Raw genomic sequence first — 17067 nt, 5'->3', positions numbered from 1 at the left:
TCTATATGAGCAATGAGATTTTCGGGAGGGGATATAGTATGGGAGCTATGACCAATTATGGACCGATCTGTAAGACCTTCTTGTACCAAATTTTATATCGATATCTTAATTTAGTAATGAGTTGTGCGCGTTTAAGTTATTTTCGGGAGGCAACCTTGTATGGAAGCTATGACCAATTGTGGACCGATCGGAAAAAAATTTCACAGTAATATTTATTTATATGAGGGCAATACTTGTACCAAATTTTATATCGATTTCTTAATTTAGTAATGAATTATGTGCGTTTAAATGATTTTAAGGAGGGGACCTTGTATGGGAGCTATGTCCAATTATGGACCTATCCAGAAAATTTTTGCTCTGAATGAATTCTATTGATATAAAATTTTAATCTGTGATATTTTATAAAGATATCGACATTGCGACGGAAGTTATTAACAAAAAAACCATTTTCCGGAAATTTGTACATATATTTGTATGGGAGGTATATGAAATTGTGGACCGATCCTAGTGATTTTCCGCAGAGATGAAGCCCTTGCGTAGAAACGAATGTGTGATGATTTTTATGGAATTATCTCGCATAGTTTTCGAGAAAATTACATCAGAATGTGTAAAAAATGCTTATTGTTTTCGAGGTTGTTTCAAATTTTGATTCATAACTTTTCCCGATGTGAACCGATTTTGCTCACTTTCAATACCAAATAATAAATATTTTTGGTGTATTTGGTTGATCTCCTTGGCTTAGTTTTGTCGTGAGCGTGTTTTACACAGACAGACAGACGGCCAAACGGACATAGCTTAATCGACTCAGAATTTCACAAGGACCCAGAATATATATACTTTGTTGGGTCTCAAATGAATATTTCTTGGTGTTACACACGGAACGACAAACTGATATATACCCTCTATCACCACTTATGGTGGTAGAGGGTATAATAAGAGATTGACAATACCTTCTATTTTTCTACTATGGTCACTAGCAAAAACTATTACTCTCTAATTCACAGAAAACGATTACAATTGTTTTTTAGCTATATTTTATATACCGTTTTCACCAAGCTTAGCTTAGACATTTTTAAATGTCAAGAGTGACACCTCTGTTTATATAATTAATATACCCAAAGTAAATTAATAAAGTAGCGACATCTCTTGTTGTACAACAACATCTACAACAAACACATGTATTTTGTTTTTGGAATAATCCAAGAATGTGTCATAATAAAATTTAAGAAAATTTCCTTTAACAACAAAGTGAACAAAACATAAATATAAAATATTACTTTTGAGTTGAAAATATTAAGGATTTAATTATATTATTATATATTATACAATTTATAACACTTTTAAAATACTCTAAAACCACTTTTAATTCATTTTTTCAACTTTTCACAAATTGCAAAACACAATTTAAAAATGGCGACATAAACAATGTTAACAATTTTCAAAACAAACTTGACAACTAATTTTATTTTTTATAGAAACTATAGTTAAAAAAATAGTCAGCTGTTCAAGTGATGCTACTTTATTAATTTACTTTGAATATAACTTGAAACAGTAAATGGAAACATAAACTGAAAAGCATGTTTGTTTAAATTTTAAAAATTACTTACAACTTGTATAGAGAAACATGTAGTAGTTCGTAATAATGGTTTGAATGAAGAATGAAATAGGTAATGAGGAATAATTGCATAGTGTGAACGGGGTAAGAGTTTATTAATAAAAAGTAATAAAACTTGAAAGGCAAACAAAGTAAATTAATTAATTAATTTACTTTGAAAGGCAAACTTGACCGATTAATGTTGGTGATAGTGATTTTTACGATTGCCTTTTTCTTGAATTTAGTGCTTTTTGAAATTTAAAAGTTGGCAACGCAGCCGAAAATCGCTATATTTTTTAATTTTAGCTAGAATACAGTTTCCTGCTAAATTCGATTTTTCGAGAATTAACATCACTGTATCGTCTGTAAAAGACTAGTTTAGATGATAACATTTGCTGTTTTTTATGGAATTTTGTATTTTTACTGTCAAACAGCATATAAAAAAAATCTAAAAAGTGAATAATATAGAAAATCTTATCATTCTTTTTTATTCGTTTTGAATTTCGTAAATTTTTTTGCATTTGTGTGCAAAAGGAATAAAAAAAATTGTCGCCGGTTCTTTCTTAAGTAAAATTATATACAATTGGAAATCAAATAAGAATAAATTACAATTTGTTCTCTACCACGGTATTAAAAAAGCAACTTTAAAGTGAATAAAATATATTGTATGCAAAAAATTATTTTTCGAAAAAGGGCAATCCAAATTTAAAACTCATCATGGGTTCACATCAATACCAAATTGCAAATTTGCTAGAAAAGGTAAAGTTTAATTTAATGTATGGTAAACCGCAAGGCATTATTAAGAATATGTATATAATTGTATACATGCTTCTCCATACATATGGATATTCATATTTCTAATGCGCTAAGTACATATATTTATGTATATACAATATAATGTACATATATATAGATACCTAGCAAAAAATTATGGAAAAAGATATATTCATTTCAACTTGTAACCTGAAGTATTTCAAATTTGGATGAAACCCCTATGAGTTTTACATTAGCGTTTCTTATTTTTAAAATCGGTAAAACTTCGATATTTGGATATCAAAAATTAACCATATTCTTTTAATGATACGCTTGTGTAAATCTCATCGTTTTTTCCACCAACATTTGATGTACTTGGAATATGTTATTTGTAGTGTACTTTTGTACAATTTTGTGAATTTTGCCAAAAATAAAAAATAAACGTTTTTTATATGTGTATATACTATGTAAAATTGATTGACTCATCCATCACGAAAGCAGGAAGCACTGAAATTATGTCTAATTGAAAACAAATTACTACTTATAGTGTTTAACTATAGTGCTAATATAGTTAGCAGCTTTCCTCCAAAATATAGTTTTTTTATAGTTTTATTGAAAATAAATTCCATCGGCTTAAAAATATTTTGAATTATTTGTGTAGCGAATGCACTATGATTCTAACAACCACTCTTTTTGGCCAATTAAAAATGAGTCCAAAATACATACATATCCTTCAAAATATATACATACATTTGCTTCAAATTTAAGAAATTTAACATTTTACTAAATTTTAAATATAGAATAATTATTTTAAACCTCTATATGTATATATATGTATATATTTCAAATATATCGATATTTAACAGCACCAACATTAAAAAAAAGTAATTGAAAAAAACACTATTATGAACCGAAGAAACATATCACAAATTAATTAAGAAATCATTGTATATTTTTATACCCTTCACCTTCGTAAGAAAGGTATATACAGTGTCTCTCATAAGTATTCGAATTTAGGTATAATATGAAAAGAAACCAAATTTAATAATATATTTTGTATGCAAAATTAATAAATTTGTTTTTTAAATAAATCTAGACACTCCTTAGCTTTGATATCACGCTTTTTAAATCTTTAAAAATTCACATTTACTTAAATTAATTTAATTTTTTAAAAAAGTCTATAAAATTACTTCACAAAAGTATTCGAATTTTCCTGTTACTATTAAACGAAAGGATTTTTTGGCCATTTGGCCCACAATTTTGGGGCATTTGTACTTTGTCTTTTCATATAGTATCATTAAAATTACGATTTTTACCATATTTGCCATTTTTTCTCTTTTTCCACAGATAAAACCAAATTTTATATTGGGATTTAATAGATTCCTTGAGGTATCTAAAAATAATAATTTCTGTTATAAGGATCTGTTTTTAAACATTCCAAGATATATTTTTGGTATCGTTCTTCTGTTTCTAATTAAATTATCTGAATCTTAAGACCTTTTTCATACCACTAGGATCGATATTTTCCGACAAAGTTGGCTAGTATATATTATTGTAAATATAAGCACTAATATATTTTAAATTTTCAAGACATTGTAGCGGTATACAACTCCAAAACATGACTTAATAAAACGTCATCCTATATTTTAAGTTTTACTATTCATAACATTCATAATTATGTTGCCCATTACAACAACACTGTATGTTCAAAATTTTGGGTTTATTTTGATCATAGTAGATAATATTAAAAAAGATATCAATATTTTTGAGTTAGACCATAATGATATGGTGACATTCAGCCTAGAGGTCATTGGTTATAAAATGAATGATTCCACTATATTGAATGGCTTTTCTTTGAGGCATGCTTTGGAGATGTACACTTCCACAATATATTAAAAACTTAAAACGTATAACAGCTGATATCTAAAACAATATATAAATTTTGACCCTAGTATTATAAAAATATACTTGAGTTCCAATTAATTGTATAAGCGATAGAAGAAAATATTATTTTTAGATACATCAAGGGAAATATTAAATCCCAATAACAAATTTTGGTTTTATCTCTGGGAAAAAGTGAAGAAAATACAAATAATGCTAAAAATCGCCATTTTAATGATATTACATGAAAAGATGGTACAAATCTCCCAAAATTGTGGACCAAATGGTACAAAAATATATCCATTCGGTTGATAGTTACCCCTTAAAACAATTTTTAGCAAAAAAACATTCGATTCTAATTTTTATGTTTCGTATAATATAGTCAAATATGAAATACAGAAAAAATTCGTATACTTTTGTGAGGTAATTTTATGGACATTTTTTAAATAAAGCTAAATTAATTTAAGTAAATGTGAAATTTTAAAGTTTAAAAAAGCGTGATATCAAAGCTAAGGACTGTCTAGAGAATTTAACAAATTAATTTATTAATTTTGCATACAAAATATGTTATTAAATTTAGTTTCATTTTATATTATTCTTAAATTCGAATACTTATGAGAGACACTGTATGTCATTACAATTATAATTCTTAATTGCAGACAAAAATATTTAAGATAAAAAAATGCAAAACTCGAAGTTATTGATGCAGAAGATTTTAAAAAATTCAAAATTTTTAATGTTTATGAAAATAAATGTAAAATTTTTAGCTTATGGGAGATGTGATCAGTGTATTCTCGCAATCTAGGAGTACGCAACCCAGTGAAGAATACAGAATTATACTCTTGAAAGTTCTTTGAGATCTTATAACGACCACTGTAGCTATATCCTTCAATCTCAGATGACGGAAATCAGTAAAGGACATAAATCACCGTTTATGCCATTAAACTGAGTTTTTACAAATTGAGTTTGTAGAAATGTATAAGAATTTTTGAAAATATTTTTTTTTTAATATGAGTTCTAGGAGGGATGTGATCAATATGACCATAATCTACGATCTCGGAGAATAAAAATTAGTGGATACCATTAACCACATTGTTGTATAATTATCTGAAAATACCAGAGACAGTAATTGTTATTATTTTTATTTAAAACAATTTAAATTAAAATTTTTATTTGGTTTGTATTTCATTTCTCAGAAAATACAAATTGCTTTTGATTTGTATTTTTTATATTTTTCGTAAAAATTACTGAGAATTTTTTCAAACAAAAATCAATAATAAAAAACACAAATAATTTTTAAACCAAAGTATAACAAGTAGTCCGACTCTCATATACAGAAAATTACTCTCTCACATCTACGAGTATCGTGTGAATTCGACTCTCTTATGAGAAATTTAAACTTGTCAAAACACTCAAATATTTAACTTACTTTTTTGGCCACTTTTAAGGATTGTACGCGAAATCTGTATTTTTTTAAATAATTTTATCGCACTTTTCACACAAAATTTTGTTTAATTTTCTTAAACTAAAAAAAATATATTTTTTTTCTTATTATTGAGATTTCATTTTTGTTGTTGTTGAATTTTAATTCACAAACAGAGTTTCAATTTTTGGTATTGAAAATTCGAGCAAATTTAAAATTATAACTTTTTTCTAAAACTCTGTGTGTTTATAATGCACCAATACATATATATTTTTGTTACTAACACATATGTAGATTTAGGTACTTTTTCACTAACACATGCTTAGAGTTAGGTACTGCTGTCAAAGAGTCGGACTACTTGTTGTACTTTGTTTTAAATCATAAGGCACAAATAAAAATCAGACAATGATTTTTATATTTTGAAATTAATTATAAAACTCATTATGCGATATTTACCTTTAAAAGACAGTAAAAATTACCGTGTTTAAACAGAGAATAGAAAATTGGTAAAATTTCTTTACCACTGATATAATCGAACAAATTTGCAGAAATTAGATTCGAAAATTAAAATCCTTTAGGTGATTTTTATTCTTTGTTTAGAAAAATAAAAATCATTGATTGATTTCTATTTTTTGTTTGAATAAATTAAAATTACTAAGTAAGTATTAATAAAAAAATCATAAATGATTTTTCATTGAAATAAATAAAATAAAAATCAAAAATAATTTTTATTATAAATTTTTATTATAAAAATCAAGAAAAAAAGTTTATTCAAGAAATCAATTAAAAAAGGTTCGGGAAATATTTTGGTACATTCAAAACATTTCTATTCTTTCATACTGATTTTTAAGCATAAATTTCATAGATAATAATTATTTTCTGTCTCTGGAAAATACGAATATTTAAAATATTAAATACTTTTTTATCGCATGCAATATTTTTTTCCTTACATGAAAATCGTAACCCGATGTATTTATCTTCACTCACTTCTTTATTTTATAAAAACCCAGCAAAAATAAAACAAAGTACTTCGAAAAGAATATCATTTAACACCACTTCAAATTCTCTAAGTGATTTTTTACCTTCTGTGGAAGTGGATGGGATTTCTTTTTTGCTGGGAATGATTAATAAATTAAGAAAGGAAGAATATTTATTATTATTAATAAAATAATAATTTTTGTAGAAAATATACAATAATTTTACTTTTATGTAGTGAGTGTTTTCTAATCAGTTAATTTATGGAAATTATTCGGTTTATTCGTTATTTGAAATTTGAACATTTTTTATTTATTCGAACGTTTATTCGATTAATCAATTAACTGATCGACGATAAATCGTATCTGTAGTATACATATGTATATGCAACATAATTTTAAGGTGGATACTTTTTCTTCTATTTCTATATAAAGATGACATCAAATGATAAGGACTTTCGGTTCATGGCAACAAATGATTTAATGACCGAACTTCAAAAGGATAGCATTAAACTCGACGACGAATCAGAGAAAAAAGTCGTTCGCATGGTGTTGAAATTGCTTGAGGACAAAAATGGTGAAGTACAAAATTTGGCAGTTAAATGTCTTGGGCCATTGGTTAATAAAGTCAAGGAAAACCAAGTCGAAACTATTGTTGATTCATTGTGCGCCAATATGATTTCAAATACAGAACAATTGCGCGACATTTCTAGTATTGGACTAAAAACTGTAATATCTGAACTCCCTCAGACATCGAATTCACTAGCTCCGAATGTTTGCCAGAGAATAACTGGCAAGTTAAGCAATGCTATTGAGAAAGAGGATGTCTCTGTAAAGCTTGAATCGTTAGATATACTTTCTGATCTTTTGTCGCGTTTTGGAGAATTTCTTGTTCCATTTCATAATACAATCCTAAAAGCACTCGTTCCCCAATTGTCATCATCAAGACAAGCTGTACGTAAGCGAACCATTGTAGCATTGTCTCACCTTCTAACTTTGGCTACAACAAATGCCTACAATGGTGTAATTGAACATTTACTTGATGGACTTGAAAATCCACAAAATCAAGGAAATATTCGAACATATATTCAGTGTTTGGCTTCAATTTGGTAAGTAACTTTACAATAATTCTTTAAAATCTTGTAATAAACAAAGTATTTTAGTCGACAGGCAGGACATCGTTTATGTAAGCATATTGATCGGGCCATGGTTCTTCTTAAGCAATACAGCCAGCAAGATGATGATGAATTGCGTGAATTTTGTTTGCAGGCTTGTGAAGCATTTGTTATCCGTTGTCCAGAGGCAATACGACCACATATTCCAATGGTATGTATAAAATATGAAAATTCATTTATTTTGATATTGCAACCAATTTAGATATAATGACCAGGGAGGCCAAAAATATGCTTTAAAAATAATCAATAAAAATAAATGCTTTTAGATAAAAAATATACTCTTAATAGAAAAGCATTAGTTATTTTTAAATTAAATTTTTAAATTAAATCAAAAAGACTGAAAATGTAATGAAATAATCAATATTAATTGTCATATTCCATCCAAAAATACTTCTTTTTAATAAATAATTAATCTCATAGTTTGGACCACAAAAAAGAAAAACAAAAGTTTAACACATTTCTTTGAATTGTATTTATTACTTCTAAACCATATACTTGCAGATAGAAAGGAAGATAAAAAAATCACTCACTACAACATGCTTGGTGCTTGGCTATTTTTAATTTTAATGATTAAATATCATTAATGTATAATAGAAATATTTATAAACAAAATATAATCAATGAACATAAAAATAATAGCGGTAGTGTATTATATTTACACCGACTTTTTATATACAAAGTGAGAACCCTTTTTTTGTTTGTCGTAAACTATGGCTAATTTTTGTAATTACGTAAAAATTAAATTCAATGTAAAGTTTTAAAGATATTCACAAAATTCATGAAAGAGTTTCGAAATATATTAACATAACTAGATTTTAGCAGTTATTATACCCTCCACCACCATCAGTGGTAAAATTCTGAGTCGATTTTGCTATGTCCGTCTGTCTGCCTAAAACCCGCTCACGTTAAAACTAAGCCAAGGACATCAACCAAATTCACCGAAAATATTTAGTGTTATCCTAAGCAGTTTGATATTGAAAATGAGCAAAATTGGTTCACATCGTAAAAAGTTATGAATCAAAATTTAAAACAACCTTGAAAAAATAAGCATTTTTAAAACATTTTGATGTATTTATTTATTTGTTTGTTTATTTATTTGATATTAATCAGGAAAACTATGCAGGATAAATCCATAAAAATCACCATACATTTGTTTCTATACAAGAGCTTAATCTCTGCGGAAAATCGCCAGAATCGGTCCAAAATTTCATATACCTCCCATACAAAAGTATATATTCTCGGAAAATTGGGTTTTATACCCTACACCACTATAGTGGGGAGGGGTAGGGAGCCTTTAGGCTCACAATTACGTTAAATGTTTTATAATGTCAAATCAGCAAAAATTAGTTTTATAGAACAACTAGCTAAATGTACCCGGCGTTGCTCGGGTTTTCTTCGATTCGTACAGATATTATATAGCTCTTGTTAGTTATGAGGGTAAAATTTAAAATGGTCATAAATTATTACTAATGTTGATTAGAGGGTTTTTAATAACTTTTTGTTTTTGAAGTTCGAAATTTCGATTTGGTCATCATTATTTCCAAAAAAAACATTGTGTAAGCTAATATTAAGTTTAAGAAAAAACAAGTAAGAGTTCTATATTCGGCTGTGCCGAATCTTATATACCCTTCACCATGATGTGTTTAAAGCCTTTTGTACCTTTTGAAGAACGAAAAAGTACCAAAAAGTCCCCATCTATGGGTCCTCAGTTAATCCGGGCCATACAAACTTAATTACATGTTCCTAGGTTCAATATTGTAGAAATTGTAAAAAGTACCTTTTGAAGAACGAAAAAGTACCAAGAAGTCCCCTTTTACTGGTTCTCACTTAATCCGAGATATACGAACTTAATAACATGTTTCTAGGTTCAATATTATAGAAATTTCAAAAAGTACCTTTTGAAGAATGAAAAAGTACCAGAAAGTCCCCTTTTATAGGTTCTCACTTAATCCAGGCTCTACATACTTAATTTCATATTTCTAGCCAATAACAAAACATTAGTGCTGCTCTCGCTCTGCTACTCTTGCTCTGCTGCTCTTGCTCTGCTTTGCTTCTATAAACAAATTACAATAACAATATTTACCGTATTGTTATGTATTTTGTTTTTGTTTTTTGCAGTTTCTGTCTGAGCATGAATAAAAAATCTAAATTTTATATGAAATTTTCAGAGGTTGTCTCGGTTTTTTGCTCATATCTCCGTTATTTATGGACCGATTTTGCTGATTTTAAATAGCGTTCTTGCCGGTCGTATGTCTGATAGAATTATGGAAGATTCGGATCTCGCAGATATCTGGGGTCTTCTAAAAACTGATTTCAACAAACATACAGACAGACAGACAGACGGACAGACAGACAGACAGACAGACAGACAGACATGGCTTAATCATCTCCGCTACCTATAAGGATCCAGAATATATATACTCTATAGGGTCGGAAAGTTATATTATAGAAATTACAAACGGAATGACAAACTTATATATACCCTTCTCACGAAGGTGAAGGGTATAATAATAGTGTAAAAATGGTAGTTATACAGTTGACAAATCTAACTGGATTTTTTGAATAAAAAAAGGTGGATTTATCTAATATATGTATGTTTGTAGGGCAATACCCCTAATTCATAAAACAAAACCATAATAATTTGTTGTAAAATAAATTTGATTTATTTTTCCTTTTGCCGAAGGATGTCAAATATTTTTAAAGTGTGTAGAAATAGTAAATTAGATAAAAGTTATTTAACTAAAATATCGTACACTTGCAATAGCATACACGTGCAAAAAAACAATTTTTCCAATTGTATGGAACAACTTTAGTATTAATTAAATTTTATTAATTATTTATTAAAACTTTCTAGCTATACCCAGTGTGCTTCGCTACCCTCATCGTAATGGAATATAATAAATATCATTATTGTAAATGTATATATCTGCAATATCAAAAATTCCCTTTTTAGAGAACTCTTTAAGTTTGATTTTATGATTCTAGTCTCAATATTACAGAAAATTAGAAAAAAACAGTTGAAGAACGAAAAAGTACCAGACAGTGCCTTTTTATATATTTTCATTAAATCAGGATGACGCATGTTTAATTTTCAACCAGAAACCAAAAAAATCGCATAAAGATTTTTATACAATCAGGAAGCTACATGTCCAATTTAATGTTTTTAGGTTCAATATTATAGAAAATTCGAAAAGTATTAGTAAAAGAACAAAAAAGTACCAGAGTATGCTTTTTCAATTTACGTTCAATTGGAATACTGCGTGTTTAATTTTATGTTTGTATATTCAATATTTTAGAAAGCTCTAAAAGTACCAGTACCAGTGAAGTACGAAAAAGTACCAAAGGACCAATTTTATTTAATTTCATGTTCCTAAGTTTAATATTATAGAAAATTCAAAAAGTACCAGAAAATATTCCAGTTTAAATTTTCAATTACTCAAGTCCCTGATTGCTTTTAAAGATTCTAATTAACTCCGGGCTCCACATGCTTAATTTCATGTGTCTAGGATCAATATTATAAAAAACACAAAAAGTACCTTTTGAAGAACGAAAAAGTACCCTTTATAGGTTTTCACTTAATCCAGGCTCTAAACGCTTAATTTCGTGTTTCTAGGTTCAATGTTATAGAAAATTCAAAATGTACCTTTTAAAGAACGGAAAAGTACCAAAAAGTCCCCTTTTTTAGGTCCTCACTTAATCCGGGCTCTATATGCTTAATTTCACGTTCCTATGTTCAATATTATACAAAAATCCAAAAAGTACCTTTTGAAGAACGAAAAGGTTTCAAAAACTCCCCTTTTATATGTTCTCACTTAATCCATACTCTACATACTTAATTTCATGTTTCTAGGTTCAATATTATAAAAAATTCAAAAAGTACCTTTTGATGAACGAAAAGTCCTCTTTTATAGATTCTCAATAACTCCAGGCTCTACATGCTTAATTTCATGTTTCTAGGTTAAATTTTATAGAAAACTCAAAAAGTACCTTTTGTAGAACGAAACAGTAACAAAAAGTCTCCTTTTATAGATTCTCATTTACTCCGGGCTCTACATGCTTAATTTCATGTTTCTAGGTTCAATATTATGCAAAAATCCAAAAAGTACCTTTTGAAGAACGAAAAAGTACCAAAAGTCCCCTTTTATAGGTTCTCACTTAATCCATCCTCTACATACTTAATTTCACGTTTCTATGTTCAATATTATAGGAAATTAAAAAAGTACCTTTTGAAGAACGAAAAAGTATCCCTTTTATAGATTCTCATTTACTCCGGGTTCTAAACGCTTAATTTCATGTTTCTAGGTTCAATATTATAGAAAATTCAAAAAGTACCTTTTGTAGAAACGAAACAGTACCAAAAAGTCTCCTTTTATAGATTCTCATTTACTCCGGGCTCTACATGCTTAATTTCATGTTTCTAGGTTCAATATTATACAAAAATCCAAAAAGTACCTTTTGAAGAACGAAAAAGTACCAAAAGTCCCCTTTTATAGGTTCTCACTTAATCCATCCTCTACATACTTAATTTCATGTTTCTAGGTTCAATATTATAGGAAATTCAAAAAGTACCTTTTGTAGAACGAAAAAATATCAAAAAGTCCCCTTTTATAGATTCTCATTCACTCCGGGCTCTACATTCTTAATTTCATGTTTCTTGGTTCAATATTATAGGAAATTCAAAAAGTACCTTTTGAAGAACGAAAAAGTACCAAAAAGTCCCCTTTTATAGATTCTCATTTACTCCGGGCTCTACATGCTTAATTTCATGTTTCTAGGTTCAATATTATACAAAAATCCAAAGAGTACCTTTTGAAGAACGAAAAAGTACCAAAAGTCCCCTTTTATATGTTCTCACATAATCCATCCTCTACATATTTAATTTCATGTTTCTAGGTTCAATATTATAGGAAATTCAAAAAGTACCTTTTGAAGAACGAAAAAAACCAAAAAGTCCCCTTTTATAGATTCTCATTTACTCTGGGCTCTACATTCTTAATTTCATGTTTTTTGGTTCAATATTATAGGAAATTCAAAAGTACCTTTTAAAGAACGAAAAAGTACCAAAAAGTCCCCTTTTATAGATTCTCATTTACTCCGGGCTCTACATACTTAATTTCATGTTTCTAGGTTCAATATTATGCAAAAGTCCAAAAAGTACCTTTTGTAGAATGTACAGTACCAAAAAGTATCCTTTTATAGATTCTCATTTACTCCGGGCTCTACATGCTTAATTTCATGTTTCTAGGTTCAATATTATACAAAAATCCAAAAAGTACCTTTTGAAGAACGAAAAAAGTGCCAAAAGTCCCCTTTTATAGGTTCTCACTTAATCCATCCTCTACATACTTAATTTCATGTTTCTAGGTTCAATATTATAGGAAATTCAAAAAGAACCTTTTTGAAGAACGAAAAAATACCAAAAAGTCCCCTTTTATAGATTCTAATTTACTCCGGGCTCTACATTCTTAATTTCATGTTTCTTGGTTCAATATTATAGGAAATTCACAAAGTACCTTTTGAAGAACGAAAAAGTACCAAAAAGTCCCCTTTTATAGATTCTCATTTACTCCGCGCTCTACATGCTTAATTTCATGTTTCTTGGTTCAATATTATAGGAAATTCACAAAGTACCTTTTGAAGAACGAAAAAGTACCAAAAAGTCCCCTTTTATAGATTCTCATTTACTCTGGGCTCTACATGCTTAATTTCATGTTTCTAGGTTCAATTTTATACAAAAATCCAAAAAGTACCTTTTGAAGAACGAAAAAGTACCAAAAGTCCCCTTTTATAGGTTCTCACTTAATCCATCCTCTACATACTTAATTTCATGTTTCTAGGTTCAATATTATAGGAAATTCAAAAAGTACCTTTTGAAGAACGAAAAAATACCAAAAAGTCCCCTTTTATAGATTCTCATTTACTCCGGGCTCTACATTCTTAATTTCATGTTTCTAGGTTCAATATTATAGGAAATTCAAAAAGTACCTTTTGAAGAACGAAAAAGTACCAAAAAGTCCCTTTTATAGATTCCCATTTACTCCGGGCTCTACATGCTTAATTTCATTAACGAAATAAAAATTCTATTCCAAAATGTTGCAACATCGTAGTGGGAGCCCGTTATTACGTATTTATATGTATAAGTTAATAAACCAAAGTCAATGTTTTATGAAAAAAGTACCAAAAATAGATACAATTTTTCACCCCTTAAACATCCGAATAACAAAAAAGTACTAAATTTATATTTTTATTTTTTCGTCAAGTTATGAAGGAGTCAAAAATATTGTTTGAATGTTCACTGGTTTAAAAGATACATGGGGTGCAAAAAAAGTACCAAAATACAGTTTTTACCCGTTTATTCCCTAAAGGGGCCGAAATTGAAAAAAGTACCAGACACCTGTCCGCTTATTTTTTAAATGAACGACGATAAGCTTTACACTATTTTTGTATCTTTTCTAGTTTAGGAGATATGAGGTTACCGATTTTACCCGTTTTTACCCTTTTTTACCCCCTAAACATTCGAATTTCCAAAAATCCCGTCTTAGTGGATCTATTTGGTGGGAGACCAACCCCCTGTCCAAATTTCAGCTCTTTAGCTTTAACCGTTTAGGCTGTGCGATGATGAATCAGTCAATCAGTCAGTCAGTCAGTCAGTCAGTCAGTAACGTTAGAATTTTATATATATAGATAAATGACAAAACTAATTTTTATAGTGATCGGACCTCATTTGACCCTAGCTCCCATACAAACTCCCCTTCAGAAAATGACTTGAAGGTCAAAATTAACTTATAATTACTAATAAAGCGATCAAAATCTACATATATGACTTTGAAGTAGACGTAAATTCATTTACCAAAATTTATAAGGATAAGCCCATATTTTCCCTTCTCCCCTATGAGTCTCTTGTAGAAAATCTCTTTTTTGTCAACAATAAGTAAAAAATTAATTAATAAAACAAATTAAATGCTTTATATAAAAACAATCCACAATTTTAACATACTGACTGATGTAGGGTATGGTCGGCAATGTCCGACTATAAATTCATACTTGTTTGTTAATAACTTCCGTCGCAATGTCGATATCTTCATAAAATTTTACAAATTAAAATCTTATGTCAATAGAATTCATTCAGAGGAAAAATTTTTGGATGGGTCCATAATTGGATATAGCTCCCATATAATGTCCCCTGCCGAAAATCACTTAAACGCACATAATTCATTACCAAATTAAGATATCCATATAAAATTTGGCACAAGTATTGCTCCCACATAAAGAAATATTACTATTTTTTTCGACAAGGTCCCTTCCCGAAAATCACTTAAACGCGTATAACTCATTACTAAATTAAGATATCCATATAAAATTTGGTATAAGTTTTACTCGTATGCATATAAATATTACAGTGAAAGGTTTTTTAGAAAATCACTTAAACGCGTATAACTCATTATTATTTATTTATTTATTTATTTATTTATTTATTTATTTATTTATTTAAGATTCATTTTTACAATCGAGCCTATTAGTTTGGCCATATTGCTTAGACTAACAATTGTTAATTATTATTTTTAATTATTTAAATTCTAGAAAGATGGGAACAACGAGATTAAAGATAGTATGGAAAGAATAGAATACGGGGAAAGAATTTATAATAATATGGAATAGAGAGTTCTTTGAAGTTATACACCAGAGACTTCAATTAGGCGATTTAGGATGATCTTTGTAAATTTAGATATAGAGTATGAAAATATCTTGAGTCTAAATGGACGTTTGTTTCAAATTCTTCCAATTCTAACCAAAAAGGATTTTTCGTAAGAAGAACATGTTATTCTTGGTAGAATTATCTGTGTATTTCTGGAACTTATAAACATATCTTATTATTCGGCGAGTTACTCTTCTCAATTTTAAGTGTTCGCCTATCGAACATCCTTCAATAAATTCTAAACAATACAAGATGTGTGGCATTAAAATAGTGTGTCCTAATATAACTCTAACATTAGTAGGCAAATATCTACCAATATTATATAATCTCTTCAACATGAAAGTAATTTTTGCAAATATTGTACTTATATGCTTATCGAATCGTAAATATTTATCTAAAGTGACACCCAAACATTTTATGCTGTCCGCCGCTATAATAGAGTCGCCTCCTATTTTTATATCCACACAATCATTGAAATTGTTAAACACCATTGCCCTAGATTTATTTATATTAACTTTCACATTGTTAGTATTAAACCAAGCTTGAGCCCTATTCATATTAAAATTTATATTCCACTGTAGTACGTCATTAAAATACTTATCATGTTTGAACAGAACATCATCAACATAAATGAAAATTTGTGATTCTGGAACAGTTAAAGTTTTGATAAAATCATTAAGAAATACCATGAATAAGGTGGCACTAAGAATGAAACCCTGTGAACTCCACTTATAACATTTTTATTATTGCTCAAATTTTTATTGCAGTCCACGTATTGGGCCCGTTCCGATAAGAATAAGTATACAAGTTTAAAAGCTGGTGAAGAAAATTTAAATGAATTTTATAATTTCTGAATTAAATGATTGTAGTCAATAGCTTTTGATAAATCTAATGGTACTAATACCGAGCATTCATGATTATTGAAACCATGTCTAATAGCATCAGTTAAAGATGTCAGAAGAGTAGTTGTGCTGTAACCATGTCTAAAACCAGAGTGACATTCGCTAATTAAATTCGAATCCTGCATATAACCTGTAATTTGATCTTTAAGTATCTTCTCGAAAGCTTTAGACAAACCGGCACAATTGAAATAGGTCGATAGTTTTCAATATTTTGCTTAACATTATTTTTACAAATTGGTACAATTCTAGCTACTTTCCATAACTTAGGGAATATCACGTTATGAGTATAATATTGAAAAAGTGAAGTAAATGGAGTTCTATAAGGGGATATATAGCAATGGGTATACCATCAACACCAATAGATTTCGACTTAATGGAAAATATTGCTTTATATAAATCGTAAAAGTCAATAGTAATGAAAGAAAATTTGTTCGCAGAAAATTCTTCAGAAAATACTTGATTGGAATATAATGATTGTCTTCGAGCAGAAGACATTAAGACTGTCGGGTTCATATGTATCCCATCCTAAATCAGTCTTAATTACACCATCCTCTTTCAATAATTTCCAGAATTTCTTAGGGTCAATATTAAGAAATATTGTTTTATCGAGTTCCTTTCTACGCCTTCTTATAACTGATTTTACCTTATTTCGGAGTCTGCAATATCTTT

General features: G+C 28.6%; 1 protein-coding gene across 1 annotated transcript in view; it reads left to right on the top strand.

Annotated features, from left to right (window-relative positions):
* Positions 1–2076: 2076 nt before the first annotated feature.
* The window catches only part of LOC111683714 (cullin-associated NEDD8-dissociated protein 1), a 55423-nt gene continuing 40432 nt past the window's right edge, over positions 2077–17067 (top strand). Inside the window, exons 1-3 of the mRNA XM_046950238.1 lie at positions 2077–2353; positions 7061–7734; positions 7789–7951. Coding sequence (XP_046806194.1) covers positions 2312–2353; positions 7061–7734; positions 7789–7951 — 879 coding nt within the window. The 5' untranslated portion in view covers positions 2077–2311. The remainder of the gene's footprint in view (positions 2354–7060; positions 7735–7788; positions 7952–17067) is intronic.

This window comes from Lucilia cuprina, chromosome 2, assembly GCF_022045245.1.
Source record: "Lucilia cuprina isolate Lc7/37 chromosome 2, ASM2204524v1, whole genome shotgun sequence".
Classification (NCBI taxonomy): Eukaryota; Metazoa; Arthropoda; class Insecta; order Diptera; family Calliphoridae; genus Lucilia; species Lucilia cuprina.
Note: the sequence above shows the minus strand (reverse complement) of the source record. Positions and strands in the feature narration are given on the sequence as shown.